Below are 21,632 nucleotides of genomic sequence, written 5' to 3'. Positions count from 1 at the left end.
AAATTCAGTAGTGCAACAGAACCGACCACTCGGGAGCCCATCCGGCCTATCTCAAAAGTGAAGACGCCGCCAGCCCTACCTTCTCCCGCTTCTGAATACTTCTGGACCATCTGCAAACATTTCAACGATACGAAAGTTCAAAACCACCATGAAAACAGTTCCTTCCATGGAAGTGCTTCCAAAATGGTTTTGTTCGTTTTAAACAAACGTCTGAAATCCAGAATGCTGACCCCTTCTCAGATACATTCCCCCACTGGATTGTTTTCCTCATCTGAACAGACGTATGGGGGCGCCTGGATGGCTCAGTTGGTGAAGCGTCTGCCTTTTTCTCGGGGTCCTGGGATCAAGTCCCACATCGGGCTCCCTGCTCCGCGGGGAGCCTGCTTCTCCCTCTCCTGCCCCCCTGCTTGTGTGCTCTCCTGCCCCCACCTCTCTCTCCCCCACAAATAAATGGATAAAATCTTAAAAAACAAAAAACAAAAAAAAAACAGACATCGGGTTGGGGCAAACGGTTCAGGATGGTCCCCACGACGCCAGCCTGGAGTCTCCCAGCCACTGACTGGAAATCCACTGTCTGGCCGTGGTTTATGAACTCTTCTCTCCCTCTCTCATCACGCGCTCGTTAACATTCAGGCTCGCTAGCCTAACCAGTAATCAAACAGGAAAACACGCCTTACGTCTTGGGAGATGGATGGCTGCCGGTGGGGCCATCTGGAGCCACGCTGTCACTCAGGATGCGAAGCGCGGCGGGGAGAGCCTCCAGCACCTGCCGCGGCTCCCAGTCCTCCGCAAACGGATGGCCGAGCGCCTCCAGGCTGCGGGCAGCCCCTTCGAGCACCTGCTGGAGCTCCCTGCCCTTCTGCCGCTGATGGAACACCTACGCGTGTGGAAACAGAAACATTACTATTAACAGTAACACGAGAGCATTTTCATGAGACACAGCAACAGCGCCTCCTAGAGGACAGACAGCCTGTTTTCATGACCCGCTGCCAGATTGAAAAGTCTGTTAAGTGCCGTATGACTTAATTTCTATTCAGAAACTTAAGATTAAAAATGGCATCGATGGGTGCATGCAGCGTGTTCGTTGGGCTGCCATTTCTCCTCCCTCCACCACTGCCATTTGCAAAAGAGAAGGTGGGGTGCCTGGGGGGCTCGGTTCTTGGAGCGTCCCACTCTTGGTTTTGGCTCAGGTTGTGATCTCAGGGTCGTGAGATCGAGCCCCGTGTCAGGCTCCCTGCTCAGCAGGGAGTCTGCTTGAAATTCTCTATTTCCCTCTGCTCCTCCCCCTGCTCACACTTTCTCCCTCTCTCTCCAAAATAAATAAATAACACTGGGTGTTATATGCAAACAATGAATCATGGAACAATGCATCACAAACTAATGATGTACTGTATGGTGACTAACATAACATAATAAAGAAAAATAAAAATAAAATAAAATAAAATAAATAAAATCTTAGGGGCGCCTGGGTGGCACAGTCGTTAAGCGTCTGCCTTCAGCTCAGGGCGTGATCCCAGCGTTCTGGGATCGAGCCCCACATCAGGCTCCTTCACTAGGAGCCTGCTTCTTCCTCTCCTACTCCCCCTGCTTGTGTTCCCTCTCTCGCTGGCTGTCTCTGTCAAATAAATAAATAAAATCTTTAAAAAATAAAAATAAAAAATAAATAAAATCTTAAAAACGAGAGAGAGAAGGCTACAACATACATCACTAAACCAGTGACATATGCCCTAAAGACTAAACTGGCATATTTGGAACAGCATAAATATATTGATATGCTCCACAATGTTATCGTAACGAATACACGCTTGCTAGTTACCGTTCTTTGTCACGGACTCGGGGATGATGATACTAAAGGCAATGGGCATCGTGGTTAATCACCAACGTGACACCAACGTAGACGCTTCCTGCCCAAATCACAGGGCCCAGGCAAAGCAAGACGAGCACGTGCGTGCGCTGAATCACCGTGCATTATCCATGGGTGCGGGTTGCCCGGATGACACACAAAGTGGAGGCACCCCCCCGACCACGCTGGGGTTGGCCAGCTCTACGCAGCCCCCGATCATCTCAGTCCCACCAAGTGATCGATCACACCTGCATTTCTGTAATGATCTTTTATCTAAGATTGGAGATTTTGACCTTGGTCAGTACGTGTCCTTTGAGGAAAAGGTGATGTCACGTCCACTAGGGCGAGTGGCGGGACTGTCATGCAGGCTCTGTCCCACACTGTACCCACAGCTCCCTGGAAAGCACCACGGCGGGAACGAGCCAGGCCCCCTGGCAGCCTCCAGCTGTGGCTACGTAATCACTCTGGGACTCCGTGCCACACCAGCATGTCCACGAAAGCGGGCCACAGCATCTTTTTCACTGTTTCCCTTAAATCGGTTACGGTTTGAGTGTGATGCTTCTTGTCAAAACCAGAGTGAAAGGACAGGCTGAGCGGCCCCCCCCCACACGCTCTCGGGGGCCAGACCCCCGCATCCAAACACCCGAGGAGGTTGTCCAAGGAACCCCGTGGAAGGCCCACATGCCAAAAACTGACCATGGTTCTAGCCATGGCCATGTGGGCATCTCACCGTAAGACAGGCTTTCTGGGGACATTTGCGGTGAGGCCCCCACAAGCAGAGGCCAGTGGACACACATGGGAGAAGGACACTTAATGGGCAGGACGTGGGGCTCCTGGGGCTTGTCCCTGGAAAGGATACGAAATGACACAGGGAACGGAGTGTGGGGAAAGGGAACGGTTTCTCGGGTTTGCCGCTGCACAGACCCTCGTCTCAACACTACGGTGCACGTTTACGCCTAGTGTTACCTGCTTTCCCAAAACGAAATCAAATACTAAAAGTCGATAAAATCAAAGTATGAGAGATGGGGAGGAAAGAGAAGGATGAGTGGTCCGCTGCGGGACGGCACCTGCTTGTAGACTTGCAGCCAGCTGACCGCGTGCACCAGGTAGGCTGTGGCCGCAGACCAGCGGGGGCGACAGTCTCCGGGGTGACCCACTTGGTCAGCTTCGTCCTCGGAGGTTTGGGACAAGACGGAACACACCATCCGCTCCAAGGCCCCCTCTGTGGGAATCTGCCAACAAGAGGAAACATAGTTACAAGGCCACTTTTTTCCAGAATGTTCCCTTCTGAGAATAATACCACAACCTTGGCAAAGGAAGAGCTCCAGGCTTTGCTCAATGGAAGAAGGAACAGGCTGACAAAGTGTCACTTATGCGGTCAATGTGGAGGGAAGCCTTCTGGAACGATGTGTTTCAGAATCGTCCATGAGCAGTGGAAACAGCAGTTTCTCCAGGGGGAGGACACAGGATGAATCAAATACGGCTCATTTTCACTCTCCGGCCGAAAGCAGACAGCAGGCCAGCCCTGTTCAACTGACACCTTTTCCTCCCAAGGCTGCTTCACCAGAAACATTTTCTCTTCTAATTACAAGAGATGGATGAAGCCGGGACAAGTCAAACTGGACTTCTGGGTCAGAAGCGGTTTCACGTTTTGGACCCAGATCTCCTTTATTTCTGTAGAAGAACTTCTACACTCTGTCTGTGGTTGCTCGGTGAAAACACTTGCGTGTCTGTGGGAACGAGCCACGTCCCCATTACGTGGACTTACGGTAACTGGGTGCCACGTTCTAGAACCTCTACAAATGCCAACAGCCAAAGAGCATTAGCGCCCGCTGGCTCCTTGGAAACTTCCTTTAGGTCGCAGGGAACTAACAGGCACTGGTGACGGTCACAAAGCCACAGTATCCTGTGAGGGAAACACGGCCCCGTCCCTTCCCCAGGACTCGCACAGACTCTAAGACGTGGACACGGCTCGGTCAGGTTCCCTGCAAGGGCCCTGTGGCAGGTCACAGGGGAGGGAGGGCATGGGGACCCACAGGGAACGTGAGCCATGATGTATCTGTCTTCTCGGTGGGGAGTGGAAAAGGAAGCAAGAGAGATGTCTCTCTTCCGGGGGCAGCATGTGCAAAGGCCCGGAGTGGCAGGGCCCACAGTCAGGCAGGACGGGGGGAGGCACTGGGAAGCTCTGCTGTTGCTGGCTGGAGAGGGGCCTTATGCAGGTGGGGGGCAGGGGCAGGGTCCCCCCGAGGCACTCATCTCCCAGAACCTGGGAGTCGGTTCTGTGTTGGCAAGTGGAATTACGTGTGCTAACCAGCCCACTCTGAGAGGGGGAGACCACCCTGGATTATGAACTGAGCCCAGCGAAATCACGGGGCTCCTCACACGTGGGAGGGGAAGGCGACAAAGCCCGAGCCAACACCTTGTGAGAAAAACAGCCCCTCGTCACTGCCCTGAGGGAAGAGGGACCCTGAGCCATGGTGCACAGAGGCTTCTAGAAGCTAGGAGGGGAAGACAACAGCACTTCCCTGGAGCCTACAGAAGGAACGCAGACACCCTGAGTTGAGCCCCAGGACACCTGTTTGGGCTTCCAACTTCCAGAGCTGTGGTGATAAACGTGTGTTGGGTGGGGCCCCCGGGCTGGTGGTAATGTGTTCCCGCGGCCAGGGAGCCTCATACCTATGAGGACTGCTCTGTGCACTTCCCCGACCAATTGTAATTCTAATCTTTTTTTAAGTTTTTGTTTATTTATTTGACAGAGGGAGCCAGAGAGAGAGTGCGTGTATACAAAAGCAGGGGGAGCAGGAGAGGGAGAGGGAGAAGCAGGCTCCCCGCTGAGCAGGGAGCCCGATGTGGGACTTGATCCCAGGACCCTGGGATCATGACCTGAGCTGAAGGCAGACGCTTCACCGAGACATCCCTGTAATTCTAATCTTGAAATACTTACCCTTCTAAGGGAAAGGTTCCATGCAATGTGAGGCTAACTATATTCTAAAATAATGAGAAAGCAGGGTCCTGAGGCTGGAGAAAGCAGAGTAGAATCAGGCACCTGGCTTTCCTCATGCCCACGACAGATGCCACGGGGCCCAATTCCAAGTCCCACGGAAGGTCAGTGGTTCATGAAATTGTGTCAGGTGTGGGATAAGAACAGAAACCCACCCATCCTGGCCAAGCCTGAGACCTGCCTGGCAGAAGGAACTTTCCAGACACACAGCCATTAAGAGTGGCATCTGGCCGAGGCCAGTGGCTGACCCCCAGACTCACGGCACAGATCGGCAACCCAGAAGTGAAAAGCAACACTCACAGTAGGCTGTGAAAATGTGAAAAGTACCATCCAGGAAGTACCAGGTGGAGGGAGCTCAGAGAAGTGAGCAAAACCCACGCCCTGAGCACAGACCAAGACCCGAGCAGGAGAGTGTGGGTCTTGTCCAAACATCCGGTCCCTCGACCCCGACCAGCAAGGCCCTCACCCCGGAGGGACCCGTGCAGCCAACGGAGACAGGTGCACACTTCTCAGATCCTGCCCCATGCAAAGCAGGAGTGCCAGCAAACACACGGAAATGACAACGGGAAGGTGCAGATAAAGACCTTTCTGGAACCTCAGGAGTAGCAGCGGGGAGCTGGGACCCCAGCGGTCAGCTCGTCCAACCCCTTTATTTTATACAGTTTGGAAAGCGAGGCTCCTTTCTGGTAAGCCAAGCGGGCCTCTAGAACCCGCAACTCCTACCCCCTCACTCCCGTCCAGACGCACTGCAGGTGCAGAGAGCGAGAATTACTAATTATTCCTACTACTTTGGGGCTGGGGTACAATGACCAGGTAAGAGGAAGGGAGACTTCTAGAAGGGCCAAACCAGCCTGCCATGTCCTAGCAGCTCTGATGCTGGCGGAGGACTCTCTGTCCTGCTGCCTCTCCCATCCCACCGCCCCCCACCTCAGGAACACCCTCAAAGGAGCACTCGCAAGGAGAAACCCGGCAGTGTGAGAAGCATACCTCCTGCAATTCAGCTGAGTAATTCAGGATTTGTTCTGCACGAAGCTCATCGAAACCAAATTGGGATTTGAGGTCAGCCTGGACCTTCTGGGGATCCCACACCAGCTCCTGCAGGGACAGGTTGTATCTGGACTCTGCAAGGCAACCGATGGTTTACACCCGTCAGTTGACGCGACAACAGTGCGACCCGCGATTCAGAGAATGGCGCCTTGTTCACTCCGACAGGAAAAACAAGTTGAGACCAAATGCTATTCAGGCCATCAGGTCACAGAAGCAAACGGAAGCTGCCTCTGGAGGCCGCACAGCTCGGAAGGATGGCCCATGCTCGCAGTATTCATGATCGCAGAGTTTCCAGAAGGAATATGACAACATATTTCAAGAGCTTTAGGAACTTCAAATCACTGGGCCCAATAATTTCACTTCTAAAAAAATCTTTCTCGAAAAAGCTAACCAGACGCATGAAGAAGAGTAATGTACAACAATGCTATCGCGTTGGTTTCATACTGATGAAATACTAAAACCCGCTAAGCGTCTAGCGTGGGGGGAAAGGATAAATGGCAGTAAAGTCACAGCAGAAAATACCGCAGTCTTTAAAACCACATTGCCGGGGCGCCTGGCTGGCTCGGTCACTTGAGCGTCTGGCTCTTGATTTCAGCTCAGCTCCTGATCTCAGGGCCATGGGCTCGAGCCCTGCATGGAGTTTGCGCTTCCGGCTCCCTCTGCTCTAACCCCTGCTCTATCTCTCTGCCTCTCTCTCGAATAAATCAATAAATAAAATCTTTAAAAAATAAAAATAAAACCGCATTTCCAAAAATTATTTAAGGTCATAGATAAAAAGTCCCTTAACAGAGTTAATCAAGGTATAAAACTCATTAGGTACCAAATAACCCAGCAACACTACCTGGAAACGACACGTGCAGAATATAATTCCAAGACCCCCTCCCCCGAATTTTGACATAATTTCTGTGATCATGGCCTGACCACTGCAAACATAAAAGCTCCTAAATTCTGAGGTGAGCCTTCCTCTGAAATCCCAGCAGTGACACTATTTCAGATCATGACCCACAAGCCTCCGCTAAGCGTCTACACGTGCAAAGGACCACAGGACCATTACACTTGCATGACCTCTCGGTACCCTTACTTTTTTTTCAAGATTTTATTTATTTATTTGACAGAGAGAGAGAGAGAACACAAGCAAGGGGAGCAGCTGGCAGAGGGAGAAGGAGAAGCAGGCTCTTCGCCGAGCTGGGACCCTGACATGGGGCTCAATCCCAGGACCGCGGGATCGTGACCTGAGCCAAAGGCAGACGCTTCACGGACTGAGCCACCCAGGGGCCCCCTCTCGGTACCCTTAAATTAATCCTGTGCGTCCACAGGAAAGGCACAGCCATGCCCCTTACAAAAGAAGGACCAGCCACAGGGAACTATAGGAAGGCACTGCAGGTGGGGCAGATCCCAGAAATCCGAGATTCCTTGCTCTCAGTCTAGTTGTCTTTGCATAAAGGGGACAAGGTCTGGTTCTGAGATTTTATTTTATTTTTTTAAGATTTATTTATTTGACATGGGGGGAGGGATAGAGGAAGAGAGAGAATCCCAAGCAGACATTGCACTAAACACAGAGGCCAACGCAGGGCTCGATCACACGATCCCAAGATTGGGACCCGAGACAAAACCAAGAGTCTGAGTGACCTACGCGCCCCTGGTTCTGAGATTTTAAACTGGCATATGTTGTGTGTCGAAGAGGCAAGCCTCAGGCCAGGCATTTCCCTTGCCAGTCCTTGCTGAGTTCCTCACATCACAGCCAGAACACCAAATACGTGTAGTAATTACCCTCATCGGGGGGAGAAGGAAGCAGACATCGAGAGTCACCCAACATCACACTACTGGCTTCAGTCATGACTCAAACCCAGATCTGATCCTCAACCCTGTGTTGTAACTGTTACGCTCTACTGCTCTCAGAATGTATCGGGATTACTCACAGAATTCTAGAAAGGAGGGGAAAAGCAGTGACGCCAGTCACTGATGGCTATAAAACTATAAAATCATTCTAGAACAATGAGAGACAACAGGGCTCAGAAACTCATTGCTGAATGACCGAGCTCAGATCACGGGAATTAACAATTTCAGGGAAGAACACGCCTGCGCCCTTGGCCCCAAGTCACTGGCAGGGCACGTCCCTTCCCCTTCACACACCGTGATCTGCTCGTTAGGCAAAGGGATTTTTCTTGGAGACAAGAGAAATGAGGGCAGTTTTTAATTGCCTCGAGGTGCTTTGTCGTAACAGTCCTCAGCTCCAACTTCCTGGCAATTGTCAGAAAATAGCTTATTTTAATTACATTCTTAGCTCGACTTGTATTTCCATTAGTAAGGTACATGGGTTGTTGTAATTTGGATCATGAACGAACACTTGAGCTTCCTGATGCCTCTGTTACAACGGAGGTCACTGGGGAGGTTCTGTTCTGAGGGTAAGGAGTGGTGGCTCCCGCTGGAATCACCCGCAGGAGAAGCAAATTCGACACTGATGACCAGTCTTCCCTCTTGCAGAGCCGCGAAGGACAGGGGCTCTTCCACCCAGGGGGGGCTCCTCCCTACGTTGAGTCACCAGCAACAGGAAGAACCCAGGTGTGATTGGAGGGGATGGAGGATGTCCCGTGAGGTTGTTCCAAGGAGCCAAAAAAATCTGTGCGTAACCACTTCATGACATAAGTCAGGAGACAGACTACGAGAGTAAGGGGCAGGCAGAGAGAATGTGATCCTGGGCTCCTGGCCCCAGGCCTGCCTGCCTCTCCAGCCTAGCCCTCACATCTGCGCCAGGAATGTCTGTCCACGATGCAGGTCTAACCACTGCTCCAGCGTTCTTCTGTGATCTGGCCCGGGATCTCCTTCTGGATTACCTCCTGCCATCGCCCACTGCCCTAGACACACTGGGCATAAAACACTGGGGCCCTTGCTAAAGCCAGAAGTTTCACACACACAGGTCTTCCTGGCAGTACTCCCTCATGTCTTTGATGAACTAGAACTCATCCTTCAGAACCTCTCCTCGACGCTTTTCCTGAGAAAGATGTCAGATCCCTACTCTGTGGGCTTTGCTTTTTCTTTATTGACACATCTTCTCCTGTACTAATCAGGACTTCCCCAAGAGTAAAAATTGTGTGTTATTCTGTTTTTTATTCCCACTCATAGGACAATGTTTGGTTCATAGAAAATACTCAATAAGTAATGAGTAAATGGATGGGTGGGTGGATGGATGGATGGAAGAATGAGTGGGTGGATGGATAGATGAATGGGTGGATTATGGATGGGTGGGTGGGTGTGTGGATAGATGAATGGACAGATGTGTGAATGGGTAAGTAGGTGGATAGATGGATGAATGAATGGATGTATGAATGGATAGATGGATGGATGTGTAGATAGATGGGTGGGTAGATGATGGATGAGTGTGGGTGAGTGGGTAGGTGGATGGATGGGTGAATGAACAGATGTTGAGATGGATGGATGGATGGATGGATGGATGGATGGATGGATAGATAGATGGGTGGGTGGGTGGGTGGATGGGTAGATAGGTGAGTGGATAAATGTGTGGGTGGGTGGATAGGTGGGTGGGTGGATGGATGGATGGATGTGTGGACAGATGGGTGGGTGGGTAGATGGGTAGATGAATGATGGACAGATGAGTGTATGAATTCTAACTCCATAGTCTGCTCCCTGAATTTCCCTTACAGAAAGAGATAGAAATAGAGAAAAAGAAAGAATTAAAAGTGAAATGTTCAGGTCCAGTTGGTAATTCAAGAAATAATACCCTGAACACTGAGTAGAAGAGTGGCTACATGGGGCTGGGCAGTGGGAAAGTGGGGAGATACTGGTCAAAGGGTACAAACTTAGTTATAAGGCAAATAAATTCTGGAGATCTGATGTACAGCATGGTGACTACAGTTAATAAATCTGTATCATATACTTGAAATTTGCTAAGAGATCTGAAGTGTTCTCACCAAAGGAGAGGTAACTAACTATGGGAGGTGAGAGACCAGCTCATTAACTCCAGCGTGGTAACAACTGAACAATGTATATGTGTCTCAAACCACCACATTGTACCCTTTAAACATAAACAATTTTAAGGGCGTCTGGCTGGCTCAGTCTGAAGAGTTCCTTGATCTCAGGGTGGTGAGTTCAAGTACCATGATCTCAGGGTGGTGAGTTCAAGCACCATGATGGGTGTAGAGATTACTTAAATAAACAAACCTTAAAAAAATATATATATATATATAATTTCATTTGTCAACACCAAATAAAATAGAATAAATCTTTGATGAAAGAAAGAAAGAACATTGTGGGTCAAGAATAGAGCTAAGAGGGGCGCCTGGGTGGCTCAGTCGTTAAGTGTCTGCCTTCAGCTCAGGTCATGATCCCAGGATCCTAGGATCGAGCCCTGCGTTGGGCTCCCTGCTCAGTGGGAAGCCTGCTTCTTTCTCTCCCACTCCACCTGCTTGTGTTCCCTCTCTCGCCGTGTCTCTCTCTGTCAAATAAATAAAATCTTAAAAAAAAAAAAATAGAGCTAAGGAATTCCATCCCCTTCTCTGTGGAAGGGGTCTGTCTGTTTAGCTCGTGAGCTTTCTAAATCCACATCCATGTGCCTCTTCTCACCAGCTCTCCTATTTTTCAAATATTTTTTCCAAATATTTCCAAATAGGAGCATAGAAGAGAGGAAAGATTCAAATCATAGAACCAATGATAGGTCTAACCTTGGAGGACATCAAGTAAAGAATTTAAAAATCAATCATTTTTTAATTAAAAAGAACCCATTTATGAGCAGTGGCCACACAGTTTCGATAATGGTAGAAAGTCAAATTCAGGTTTGAATTCCAAATTTTCAGCCTACTTCCACCTTTTAGTAACAGAAACAATGGATTCCTCTTTGCATTGACATTTTCATTAAATCATTTTTGAACGGCATGTTAGCTCTACGGTGGCTGTCAATAAACATAATCAGGGGAACACTGGACAGTTCACACGAGCCCCTGGGTACATACCAGCGGCACCCACGCCGTGCTCCTGCAGAAACGTCAGCATCGAAATGGTCACATTCAGCACGATTTCAGAAACCGTGGAGAAAGTGTGGTTGAGTGGCAGCCAGTCTAACTCTTCCAAAGTTGCCAAGGAACTGGAACCAAGAGAAAACCAAAGCAACATGAGCTGGCTTTGCGAACCGAGCTCAATGGACTCAGACTTACTTGTGACCCGCCAGCCAAGTCCCAGCCCTCTGCAGGATGTGGCCAGACCACGGACCTACCAGCTCTCACCGTGGCTTCAAATGTGGCCCTGACTCTCTGCACTAGGGACCAATGTTCACTTGGGCAGCTGGCAAGTCTGGCCGGGGTGCAAGGTGTTGTCCCCTCCAAAAGGAACATGGGAAGACAGCCTGGCTGCTTCAAGCTCAGGTCATCAGTTTAAACACTGGGGCACCTGGGGGGCTCAGTTAGTTAAGCGTCTGCCTTCGGCTTAGGTCATGATCTCAGGGTCCTGGAGTTGAGCCCTGCGTCGGGCTCCCTGCTCAGTGGGGAGTCTGCTTCTCCCTCTCCCTCTTCCTCTACCCCTCCCCTCTGCTTATGCTCTCTCTTTCTGGCGCTCCCTCTCTCTCTTTCTCTGAAACAAATAAATAAAAACTTTAAAAAATAAAAAATAAAAAAATAAACTCTAGAGGTGCCCTCCTGGAATATCGAGCACCCCAGTCCCCCACTGTCTGAACCCACAGATCTGAGGATGTCAGGGGTACGATCAGTGGTCGCCAACCTGCTTCACGGAAAAAGGGTACGTATATATTGCGTTCATGTTAGTCTTTAAATACTTAAATGTTTTATTTTGTAAGTAATTGTATTAAGTATAATGATAAATAATTGAGCTTGTAAACTAGAAAATCCATTCAACTGAAGTAGGAATAGGTTTAAATTTTAGCAACAAGATCAGCAATACATAAGCTGTGCATCACGCAGGGTATTTCCCGGTAGCTTCTCCTTAAGGAAAATCTCTCATAGTATCTCTGTGTGACGAAGGCTCCTAAGATGACAAGATAGACCACTAATAAATTACCAGTTTGCATGATACCACATGCAAACACCTGTTGCTTTTTTTTTTAATTTTATTTATTTATTTGAGAGAGAGAGCAGGAGCAGGGAGGAGGGGCAGAGGAAGAGGGACAAGCAGACTCCCTGCTGAGCAGGGAGCCCAATGTGGGACTCAATCCCAGCACCCTGGAATCAGGACCTGAGCTGAAGGCAGACGCTTCACCGACTTAGCCACCCAGGCATCCCACAAATAATTATTTCTAAATCTAATGCCAATTTTCTTCCTTTTTAAAGCATGGTAGTTGGGTTTGTGAGTTGTTGGTTTTTTTTTAATTGAAGTAGAGTTGACTGCATGCAGATTTTCTTGACCTCGTGTCACCAAAGCAAAGTACAGAAGTAAAATTAATGCCGGAGCTGATATGGTTCCACAACCATCGGCGATATCCTCTAATTTCAAATTCTCTCTCTCCCAAGAGCCCACTCACTGCCTGTGCGAACATATTCAGGGCCTAGAGAGCAAGGGTACCAGTGAAAACATACCCACTATATTCAAATATATGTTATAAATGAAACCAACAACCTGTCAAAATACGCTCCATTGTCCTCCATTCCTTCACACGGAACTTGGAAAGTCATGTTAAAATTTAGAATTTTCTGAACTCGGGGTGCCTGGGGGGCTCAGCCAGTGAAGCATCTGCCTTCGGCTTGGGTCATGATCCTGGGGTCCTGAGATCAAGTCCCACATCGGGCTCCCTGCTCAGCAAGGAGCCTGCTTCTCCCTCTGCCCCTCCTCCCATTCATGCTCTCTCTCGCTCGCTCGTTCTTGCTCTCTCTCTCAAAGAAGTAAAATCTCAAAATAAAATAAAATGCAATAAAATAAAATAGCAACCATTAAAAATGATCGTTTGAGGGGGTGCTTGGTCAAGAGCATGGGACTCTTGACCTCAGCATTATAAGTTCAAGCCCCACGTTGGGCATAGAGGTTACTTAAAATTAAAATCTTAAAAAAAAGTAATCATAATAAAAATGACCACTGAAGACAAGGGGAATGTGTGAAATGTTAAAGATGTGACGTTACGTTGCCAAAGTCAGGGAGAGTGGGCTCTGGACAGCACGACTGCCCTTGTATAAAATATCCACACCTGCAGACGAGGAACAGACGTGGAAAAGCAAGAATCCCAGCCGTCTCAGGGCGCCGCGATTCCGGATTGCCTTCTTGACTCAATCAAGAGATCAACCAGAAATACCAACTTGCCCATGAAAAAGGGAGGAGGAAAAAGCCAACACACCTATTATTGGTTAGATTTCTCTTTCGCACTTACTTCAAAGCCGCCTGGAGGAGCTGTGTCCCGCCACGGATGCGGTCTCCCACGCGAATGTCGTTTGCGTACAGTCTCGGCAGAAGAAGTAGAAAATTCCAGATGTGGGGCTGCTGGTGGAGTTTTTCCAATTTCGAGATCACCTCCTCGGTCTTATTGAGATCCATCTGTTAGGAAAAAATACCAAGAGTTCCCCCGTCCGTGTCGTTCGTGATTGAAGCAGCAGTGGGGCTGGGTTGGCTGCCGGAACGTCAGGTGGTAGAGAACACGCCTGGCACGTCACTACTTTGAACAGACGAGATTTGAGGATCATCCCATTGGGTTGGGATTTTAAAGATCGTGACGCTATGGGCAGGGACAGAGAGGTAGAGGTCTGTTTTCGTAGCAAGCTACGTCACCGTCTAAGATCTTGAGACTTGGAAATAAATGCTCAGTTGTTCAGATAGGAATAAAAATGGACAACCTACTCTTATCTGAAGGTTTTCTGTTGGTGCAGCTGAACTCACCCCTATCGGAAACACAGCGTGAATAATTAAATACTGGACTCCCTCTGGGCAAGATCCCTATCTCCCGCTTCCCCACCACTGTTTTTCATGGCACAATCACAGAGCCTTGGTCTGGAGGAAGGAAAATTTAAAATCACAGCTAAAAGAACATTTCGACAACACAGCCAGGGAATAAGAAACTACAGACCAGATTTCTTCCTCTTGGATTAAAAAGAAAAAAAAAAATGTGGGGCCACCTGTCTGGCTCAGTTGGAAGACCAGGGGTTATGAGTTCGAGCCCCAGGATGGGTATAGAGATTAGTAAAAAAAATAAATAAGTAAACTTCAGCTTTTAAAAAAATGAGAGCAGGGGCACCTGGGTGGGCTCAGTCAGTTAAGCCGCTGCCTTTGGTTCAGGTCATGATCTCAGGGTCCTGGGATCAAGTCCCATGTCGGGCTCCCTGCTCACTGGGGTGTCTGCTTCTGCCTCTGCCCCCTGCTCGTGCTTGCTCTCTTGCTCTCTCTCTCTCTCGCTCTCTCTCAAACAAATAAATAAAATCTTTTTTTTAAATTTCAAAAAATAAAACAAATTTTAAAAGTGAGACTGGAAGTTAAGAATTAAAAATGTGGGGGCGCCTGGGTGGCACAGCGGTTAAGCGTCTGCCTTCGGCTCAGGGCGTGATCCCGACGTTATGGGATCAAGCCCCACATCAGGCTCCTCTGCTATGAGCCTGCTTCTTCCTCTCCCACTCCCCCTGCTTGTGTTCCCTCTCTCTCTGGCTGTCTCTATCTCTGTCGAATGAATAAATAAAAAATCTTAAAAAAAAAAAAAAAAAGAATTAAAAATGTGTATTCCAATGGGTAGAAGTGGGAAGGGCTTCCTCCCCAGGCAAAGGTGTGGGGAAGGGGTGATAGAATCCATCTCACTGAAGCCATGAACCAGCTGCTTAAAAGCGAGCCTGGGCGCCAGGGCAGGACCGAAACGGGGCTGTGGGAAAAACAGGAAGAAAATCATATTCCAACAGCATGGATGGCTTGGTCAGAAGGCAGCCATCCGTGCCTGGCATGTGGTACAGACACTTCGGAACATTCTAGATGCCTGAGCTTTCCATACCACACGCTAGCTATGGCAAAGTGAAAACCGAGCGTGGGGCTCCAGAGCACCCCTGAGCCACTGAGCTCCCCCAGCGGAGTCACACCCTGACCCCCCGTGTCATCTCTGGGAGGACAGGCCTAGGTCTGGGCTCTGGGCCCTCACGCCCAGGGTTCCAGCCCTCAGCAGGCCCAGTCCAGAGTCTCGCTTGAGAAAATTAAAATTCGCCTTTCAACCCATCTCTTGAGGGACTCTGGCTGTCTCAGATACAGTGTTGCTAAAAACAAATCATTAGAAAGAAGTGTTTGGGGACGCCTGGCCAGCTCAGTCGGTGAAGCCGTGACTCTTGATCTCTGGGTCGTGAGTTCGAGGCCCACATTGGGCATAGAGATGACTTCAAAAAAAAAAAAGTATTTGAAAAATAAAATAAAAACCAGTGCTTAGGTTCAAATTTTTGTTACAATACTTACAGCTAAAAAACTGGAGCTGGGAGAAGAATCTACGAAAAAAGAGATTTCAGATATTAGTTCAATAAGCAATCAGAAAGCATTTGCCAGGCCCCTGTTTTAGTTCTAAAATCAAGTCAGCTATCACAAATCCCGGCCCAAAACTCGAGGACACCCAAACTGGGGAGCAAGTCTGAAGGACACGGTCACTCCGGATTTGCAAAGCAAATTTTCTGGATGCCCGGGAAATGACAGAAAGAAAAGAAAAGAAAAGAAAAGAGAAAAGAAAAGAAAAGAAAAGAAAAGAAAAGAAAGGAAAAGAGAGAGAAAAGAGAAAAGGAAAGGAGGGGACAGGAGGGGAGGGGAAAAAGAAAGGAAGGGGGACAGGGAGAGGGGAGGAAAGGAGAAAGAAAGAGAGAGAAAGAAAAAGCTCAAAGAGGCCAAGAAGAGCGAAGTTACAATTTTTCAGATTCTCCGCGGAGTCACAGTGGGACACGGTAAGAAATACACAGACTGGTCTCTGCCCTCGGATTTCTGGGGTGATGGGGTGACAGGAGCATCTTTTGTTATATCTGCTTTTGGTCCCCAGTCCCTGACAGGAGAGCCTGGAAGACTTTGGGAATTTCTGGACTGATAAGAGTGTCTTTTGTGTGCTGATGAGATGCCTGGGGGTTTGGGGGGAGGACAGATAGGGTCAGGGTGAGGACCAGTCCCCCAGAAAGACCGTGCGTGATTCAGCCCCACGCCCTTGACTGCAGGTTGGGGAGGGGGTTGGAGATTGAACTAATCTCATCAGTTACACCAACCTAATGGAACCACCAGAAAAACCCCAAAAGTTGGGCGTCAGAGTGCGTCTGGTTGGTGAACGCATCTGCGTGCTGGGAGGGTGGTGCACCCCAATTCAACGGGAACAGAAGAACCCTTCCGGACCTATATGCTTCATCTGCTGTCCCTCTGTACCCTTTATAATTTCTTATAAAAAACCAGTAAGGGGGCGCCTGGGGGGCTCAGTCGGTGAAGCGTCTGCCTTCAGCTCAGGTTATGGTCTCAGGGCCCTGGGATCGAGTCCCACATCTGGCTCCCTGCTCAGCGGGGAGTCTGCTTCTCCCTCTCCCTCTGCTGCTCCCCCTGCTTGCGGGCTCTCGTGCTCTTGCTCTCTGTCTGACAAACAAATATAATCATAAAAAAAAAAAAAAAAAGAATAAACCCGCTGGAGTTCTATGGGCCATTCTAGCAAATTAATCAAACCCCAAGAGGGGGTCGTGGGAACCTCTGATTTGTAGTCAGATCAAACAAAACTGTGGGTGCCTGGAGACTCACTACTTGCAACTGGGGGTCTGAAGTGGGGTGTGAGTCACACCAGGTGGTTGCGTCAGAACTGAAGTAAATGACAGGACACCACTGGAGCCCACTTGGCGTGGCAAACCCACACGTCTGGGTGAGGAAGTGTCAAGCGTGAAGGTACGGGTTTTCTCTGGCACGTCCGCCATGGAAAGTGGCTCAAACAGCAACAAACTGAAAACAACATGGAGATAAAAGTTCTTCTCGAAAAAAAGTATTAGTTCTTGGGGGGCCTGGGTGGCTCAGTCGGTTGAGCATCTGACTCTTGATCTCACCTCAGGTCTTGATCTCAGGGGTGTGAGTTCAAGCCCTGCATTGGGTTCCACGCTGGGTGTGAAGCCTACTTTAAAAAAAAATCACTTCTGTGTTTCACACAATATTGAAAACGTCATTTGAACCCCGCATTTTATAAAAGTGGAATGATCTCGTGATAGTGCCTAACGTAGGAACTCCAGCACCTGGAGTCTGAAGGGATCTGGTCTTTTGCGGATGCATGTGGGTGGGTGCTGAAACCCACCCCACCTTGCCCTGCCCTGCCCTGCACGGGGGTTGTTTTCTCTCTCAGAAACAACACGCGGTGTCACCTCATGGTCCATTCTCCGATCAGGCTCTTCATTCCATCCCCTCGTATATAATCCACGAAAAGGTCACAACTCTATAAAGAGAACCCCTGAGGCGGGTCCTTAGAGTTGCCAGATTTCGCAAATGAAAGCACAGGGTGGCCGGTGAAATTTGAATGTCGGGTAAACAACGGATACTTTTTCACTCTAAGTACATCATCTTGGAGACATGCTTATACTACAGACTTGTTGACTGTTTCCCTGAAACTCCAGTGTAACTCAACTAAAATGTGATAGCACGGGGCGGAGGGTGGGATAGTGTTTACGGGATCGGGGAGGGGCCGGGGGAGGGGGCTGGGGCTCCAGCTGACAGCCAGGGCATGTTGGGAGCAGAAGGGGGTGGCCTCTCTCACGGCCCACGCCTCCCCACTGCTGAGCCAGGCTCCATGAGCTTCGTCTCCAATTCTCCTCTGTCACAGATAGGACGTGGGCATGCTTCCTAAGGAACAGACGGATCGGGCCCCATAGCCCAAAAGGTTTGTCTGCCAAGCCAGCTAATCCTCAAAAGGGCTGAGCAGAAAGGGGCAGGAAGGAGAGGTTATATAAGGGCACTAGGAAAACTTTGGGGCGAGTGATATTTTCATCACCTTGATTATGGGTTCGTGTGTGTGTGTGTGTGTCGTGTGTGTGTGTACGTAATTGTATACTTCAAACTTGCAATTTATTGTTTGACAATTATACCTTAATAAAGAGCTTTAAAAAAGAGAGAGAAAAAAAAAAGCAAGCTAATTCTCAAGGACCTTGAAGCATCACTAACATTGAAAGACCGATCCAACTCGACCAGAAGGAGGGAGAAGGAATCAGGAGAACGTGCGTGTGTGCACGTGCTGCAGAGACCGCAAGGACGGCGAGCGGCCCCTCCGAAGGTTGCACCTGCTCCGGCCCCTTCCCGGGCGGGAGGTGGTAGGCATACGGCCTCGCAAGCAGTGCCACGTGCTGGGCCTCACGCACGGAGGGCGCGGCTCTTTCCAAGCCCCACAATCCCACAACCTGGTACCAAAAGGCAAACTAACGCATCAACAGGATCTTAAGGACTTTCTGGGCGCTCCGCCTCCGTGGGCCCCGCTCAGCCCGAGTCCAGGTAGAGACTGACTTGCCTGGAGCCTTGGATCTTCTTGCCCACAGTTCCTGTAGGATTTTTGCCTTGTCCAAGATTTCCCAAAGTTCCTCGGCAAGGTCCTGGATCTCTTCCAGGAAGGCCAGGTCCTTGACCTTCTCGTGCCGACCAGCTGCAGCCCGGAACCTAGACGAACTTCAGAGAAGTGGAATGAATATCACAGGGACGCCCCGCACAGGATCCCATTTCTTGGGCGTTTCTAAGGTTCTCGAGACCCAGCGCCAACGTGCTCTCAACTAACCTGGCCTACCCTGCAGAGCCCTCTCTCCGTGACCTTGATCTGGAAGGGAAATGATCACTTTACAAAAATCTCCGCCAACTGGAAATTAGAATGTTGTCCTCAATCTATCATCTGTGACGCTCAACCACTCTATCTGTGTGTTAGCTCCACGTGTCTGGTTTACTCAGCACTTGTCGCATTGCACATCCTAGGAGAGGTGCTGGGAACGTGACCCCGTGACCAGCCCGGGCCCTGCGTGCAGAGGACATAGGTGGGAGGCGACAGGTGTGTCTTCAGACAGTGGTCCAGAGAGAAGCTGCCAGAACGACAGTGGGGTGAGGAGCTGGGGAGGGAAGGGGAAGGTCTGTGTCCAGGGGTCGCTTAGGCAGGACTGAGGGGAGGCTACACCTCCTCCCTGGGCCTCTCGGGCTGAAATCTGAATCACGAAGCGGCCAGCCACAGAAAGACTGGGGGCCAGCCACAGAAACACTGGGGGCCGGGGCTGTGCTGGCAGAGGGAGCAGGTGCAAAGGGAAGGACCCCGCGTGGGCACCAGAGCAGGGGGGGCTGGGACAGGCTTCGCCAGGGACAACGGGGTCTCCTTTCAATTCCAGAAGAGCCCTCTGACTGTGGGGTGCAGGCAGGGTTCAGGAGGACAGGATGGAAGGGACCAGGCTTTGGAGAAAGAAAGAGATGGACAGACTCACATCCTCTGGAAGTAGACTGAGAGGACCTTGAATGAACTTCTGGGGCGTGTGATGCCACACCCCTTTTATTCTCTATATTTCTGAGGCTTCGACCCCTGGGCCTTGCTGACTGCTGCCCCCAGAGGGACAGCCCCTTCCAGGGTGACCCAATTCCGAGACAGCAAAGAGCTCGCCAGGTGGTGATTTCCACGTCTGCACATCTTGCACACTTGATAGGACAAATCCCAGGCATGAAGACAGGGGTTTTGGGGAGAGGGAAGGACGCAGGACATCCAGGGTAGTGGTGGGAGGGGGGTCTCCACCCCAAGACAGCAGGACAGCTGTGCAGGGCAGACGTGGGGGTGTCCCTGAGGCCCACATTCCCGATGCCGCGTGGACACCAGGACAGAGGCCAGAGAGCCCTTTCCCAGGGTGGCAGGGGTGTCTGCAGTCAGGAGGGGGTCCAAGGCGGGCTGGATATTCAAGCCTCTGTCCCATTTTCGATGGCGATGTTCACTGTTTTCTTTACTGGGGTTTTAAAGATAGCATCCCTTCCCTTTGTCACATGTGGGAGAAACACGCGGTTGGTTTTCTAGTTGCCTTTGATTTTGTTTAGCTTTGAGTAATCTCACCGCTAGCAGACAACAGACGTAAACTACAGAAGCAATATCGTCCGTCAGAGCAGTGACCTCAGAGGAAAATACCAGGACCCATCCCAGGAGACCAGTCACCTGTATAATCACACGTGCTTCTGGAGGAGGGTCCCCTGGCCTTTGCCAGCAGGGGTGGTCGGAGCGGCGCGAGCAGAGGGACCGCTGGGACGCCAGTGGGGATCTGTAACCCCCATCTGAAACCCAGGCCTCCCAGCGGTCCAGACCCTGGTGTGCGTGGACCCACCCCGTGTGTGGGAGAACGCACGCCGTGCGATTCTACTCGGAAAATGAGGGCAAACTGCTATCCTATCCTCCGCTTACCTTTACATATCTCACCTATGGAGGGAAGGTGATTTTTTTTTTACTAGTAAATAAGAGAGAACCTTCGTGCCACCTTTGGAATCCACACAGGCCATTCTGTCTACAGAGGGTCTCAAATTCAGTTTTGAACCTAGTTTTAATCAGTAAGACACAGCACATTTAAAATAAAATAGGAAATTATTTCAGAAGCCGCCAGGAGCGTATTGAAGTGACCAGCTGTCCAATCCCAGGCAGCACGTCCAAGAGAAAAAAGCAATTAAAACTGGGGGACATTTTTCTGGACTAGGAAGTGGCAGAGCTCATTAGGATTTTTTCGCTCCCAATTCCTGTACTTTACAAATTAGAGAACACAGTGACCACGAAGCAACAGTTGTCACAGGTAAACCTGCCCTGAGATAATGACCAGGCTGTGTGACCCCTCCCTCGGTCACGGTCATTTAACCTTAATGAGGTCAGAACAGAGCCAACCAACACTGACAGATGGATAAAGCCAATTCAGGGCCTTTCGGGTCAGAGCCCACTTAGACACATAGAAATGAGGCCCAGGGGCGCCTGGGTGGCACAGCGGTTGACCGTCTGCCTTTGGCTCAGGGCGTGATCCCGGCATTACAGGATCGAGCTCCACGTCGAGCTCCTCCACTGTGAGCCTGCTTCTTCCTCTCCCACTCCGCCTGCTGTGTTCCCTCTCTCGCTGGCTGTCTCTATCTCTGTTAAATAAATAAATAAAATCTTAAAAAAAAAAAAAAAAAGAAATGAGGCTCAAAGAGTCGAAGTGGGTTTGCTGGAAGCGAGTGCAGTGACACGGCTAAGCCAGGGCCAGACCCACCCAGCCATGCATTGACTGTCACCTGTCACCTACACCCCACAGAAACCTCACCTGTTAAAGGGTGCCCTTCACCTCCAAGGGGTCAGAATTCCAAAAGCACAAGAAAGCCCTTATTATTTCTGTATAAAGGATTAAGAGACCCCTGGAAGCTCTAACGGGAGCCCGTCAAACTAGCACATTACAGAAATTGCTGTAATTCAAGGCAAATTTCCCTGTAATGACGAACTGGTTATGTGTTCTTTTTCTTTTTTTTTTTGAAGACTTTTTTTAAAGGTTTTATTTATTTATTTGAGAGAGAAAGAGAGTATGAGCGGGCAGAGCAGTAGAGGGAGAAGCAGACTCCCCGCTGAGCAGGGAGCCCGATGTGGGACTCGATCCCAGGGTCCTGGGATCATGACCTGAGCCCAACACTTAACCAACTGAGCCACCCAGGTGCCCCTAAGATTTTCTTTTTAAGTAATCTCTGCACCCAACATGGGGCTCAAACTCACAACCCCAAGGTCAAGAGTCGCACGCTCCACCCGCTAAGCCAGCCGGGCACCCCTGTCCGTTCTTTTTCTAATTATTATTTCAAAACTACCTCGATTGTCCATAAAACGGGATTAGGAACTATTAC

General features: G+C 49.9%; 1 protein-coding gene across 1 annotated transcript in view; it reads right to left on the bottom strand.

The window, feature by feature from the left end:
* ABCA13 (ATP binding cassette subfamily A member 13) overlaps nt 1-21,632 on the bottom strand; it is a 369,975-nt gene that overhangs the window by 314,361 nt on the left and 33,982 nt on the right. Inside the window, 7 exon segments of the mRNA XM_040644577.1 lie at nt 678-877; nt 2,911-3,075; nt 5,832-5,965; nt 10,859-10,989; nt 13,213-13,376; nt 15,258-15,286; nt 18,292-18,446. Of these exon segments, the coding sequence (XP_040500511.1) occupies nt 678-877; nt 2,911-3,075; nt 5,832-5,965; nt 10,859-10,989; nt 13,213-13,376; nt 15,258-15,286; nt 18,292-18,446 (978 nt within the window).

The sequence above is a fragment of the Ursus maritimus genome, unplaced genomic scaffold (genome assembly GCF_017311325.1).
Source record: "Ursus maritimus isolate PB19 unplaced genomic scaffold, ASM1731132v1 scaffold_3, whole genome shotgun sequence".
Classification (NCBI taxonomy): domain Eukaryota; kingdom Metazoa; phylum Chordata; class Mammalia; order Carnivora; family Ursidae; genus Ursus; species Ursus maritimus.
Note: the sequence above shows the minus strand (reverse complement) of the source record. Positions and strands in the feature narration are given on the sequence as shown.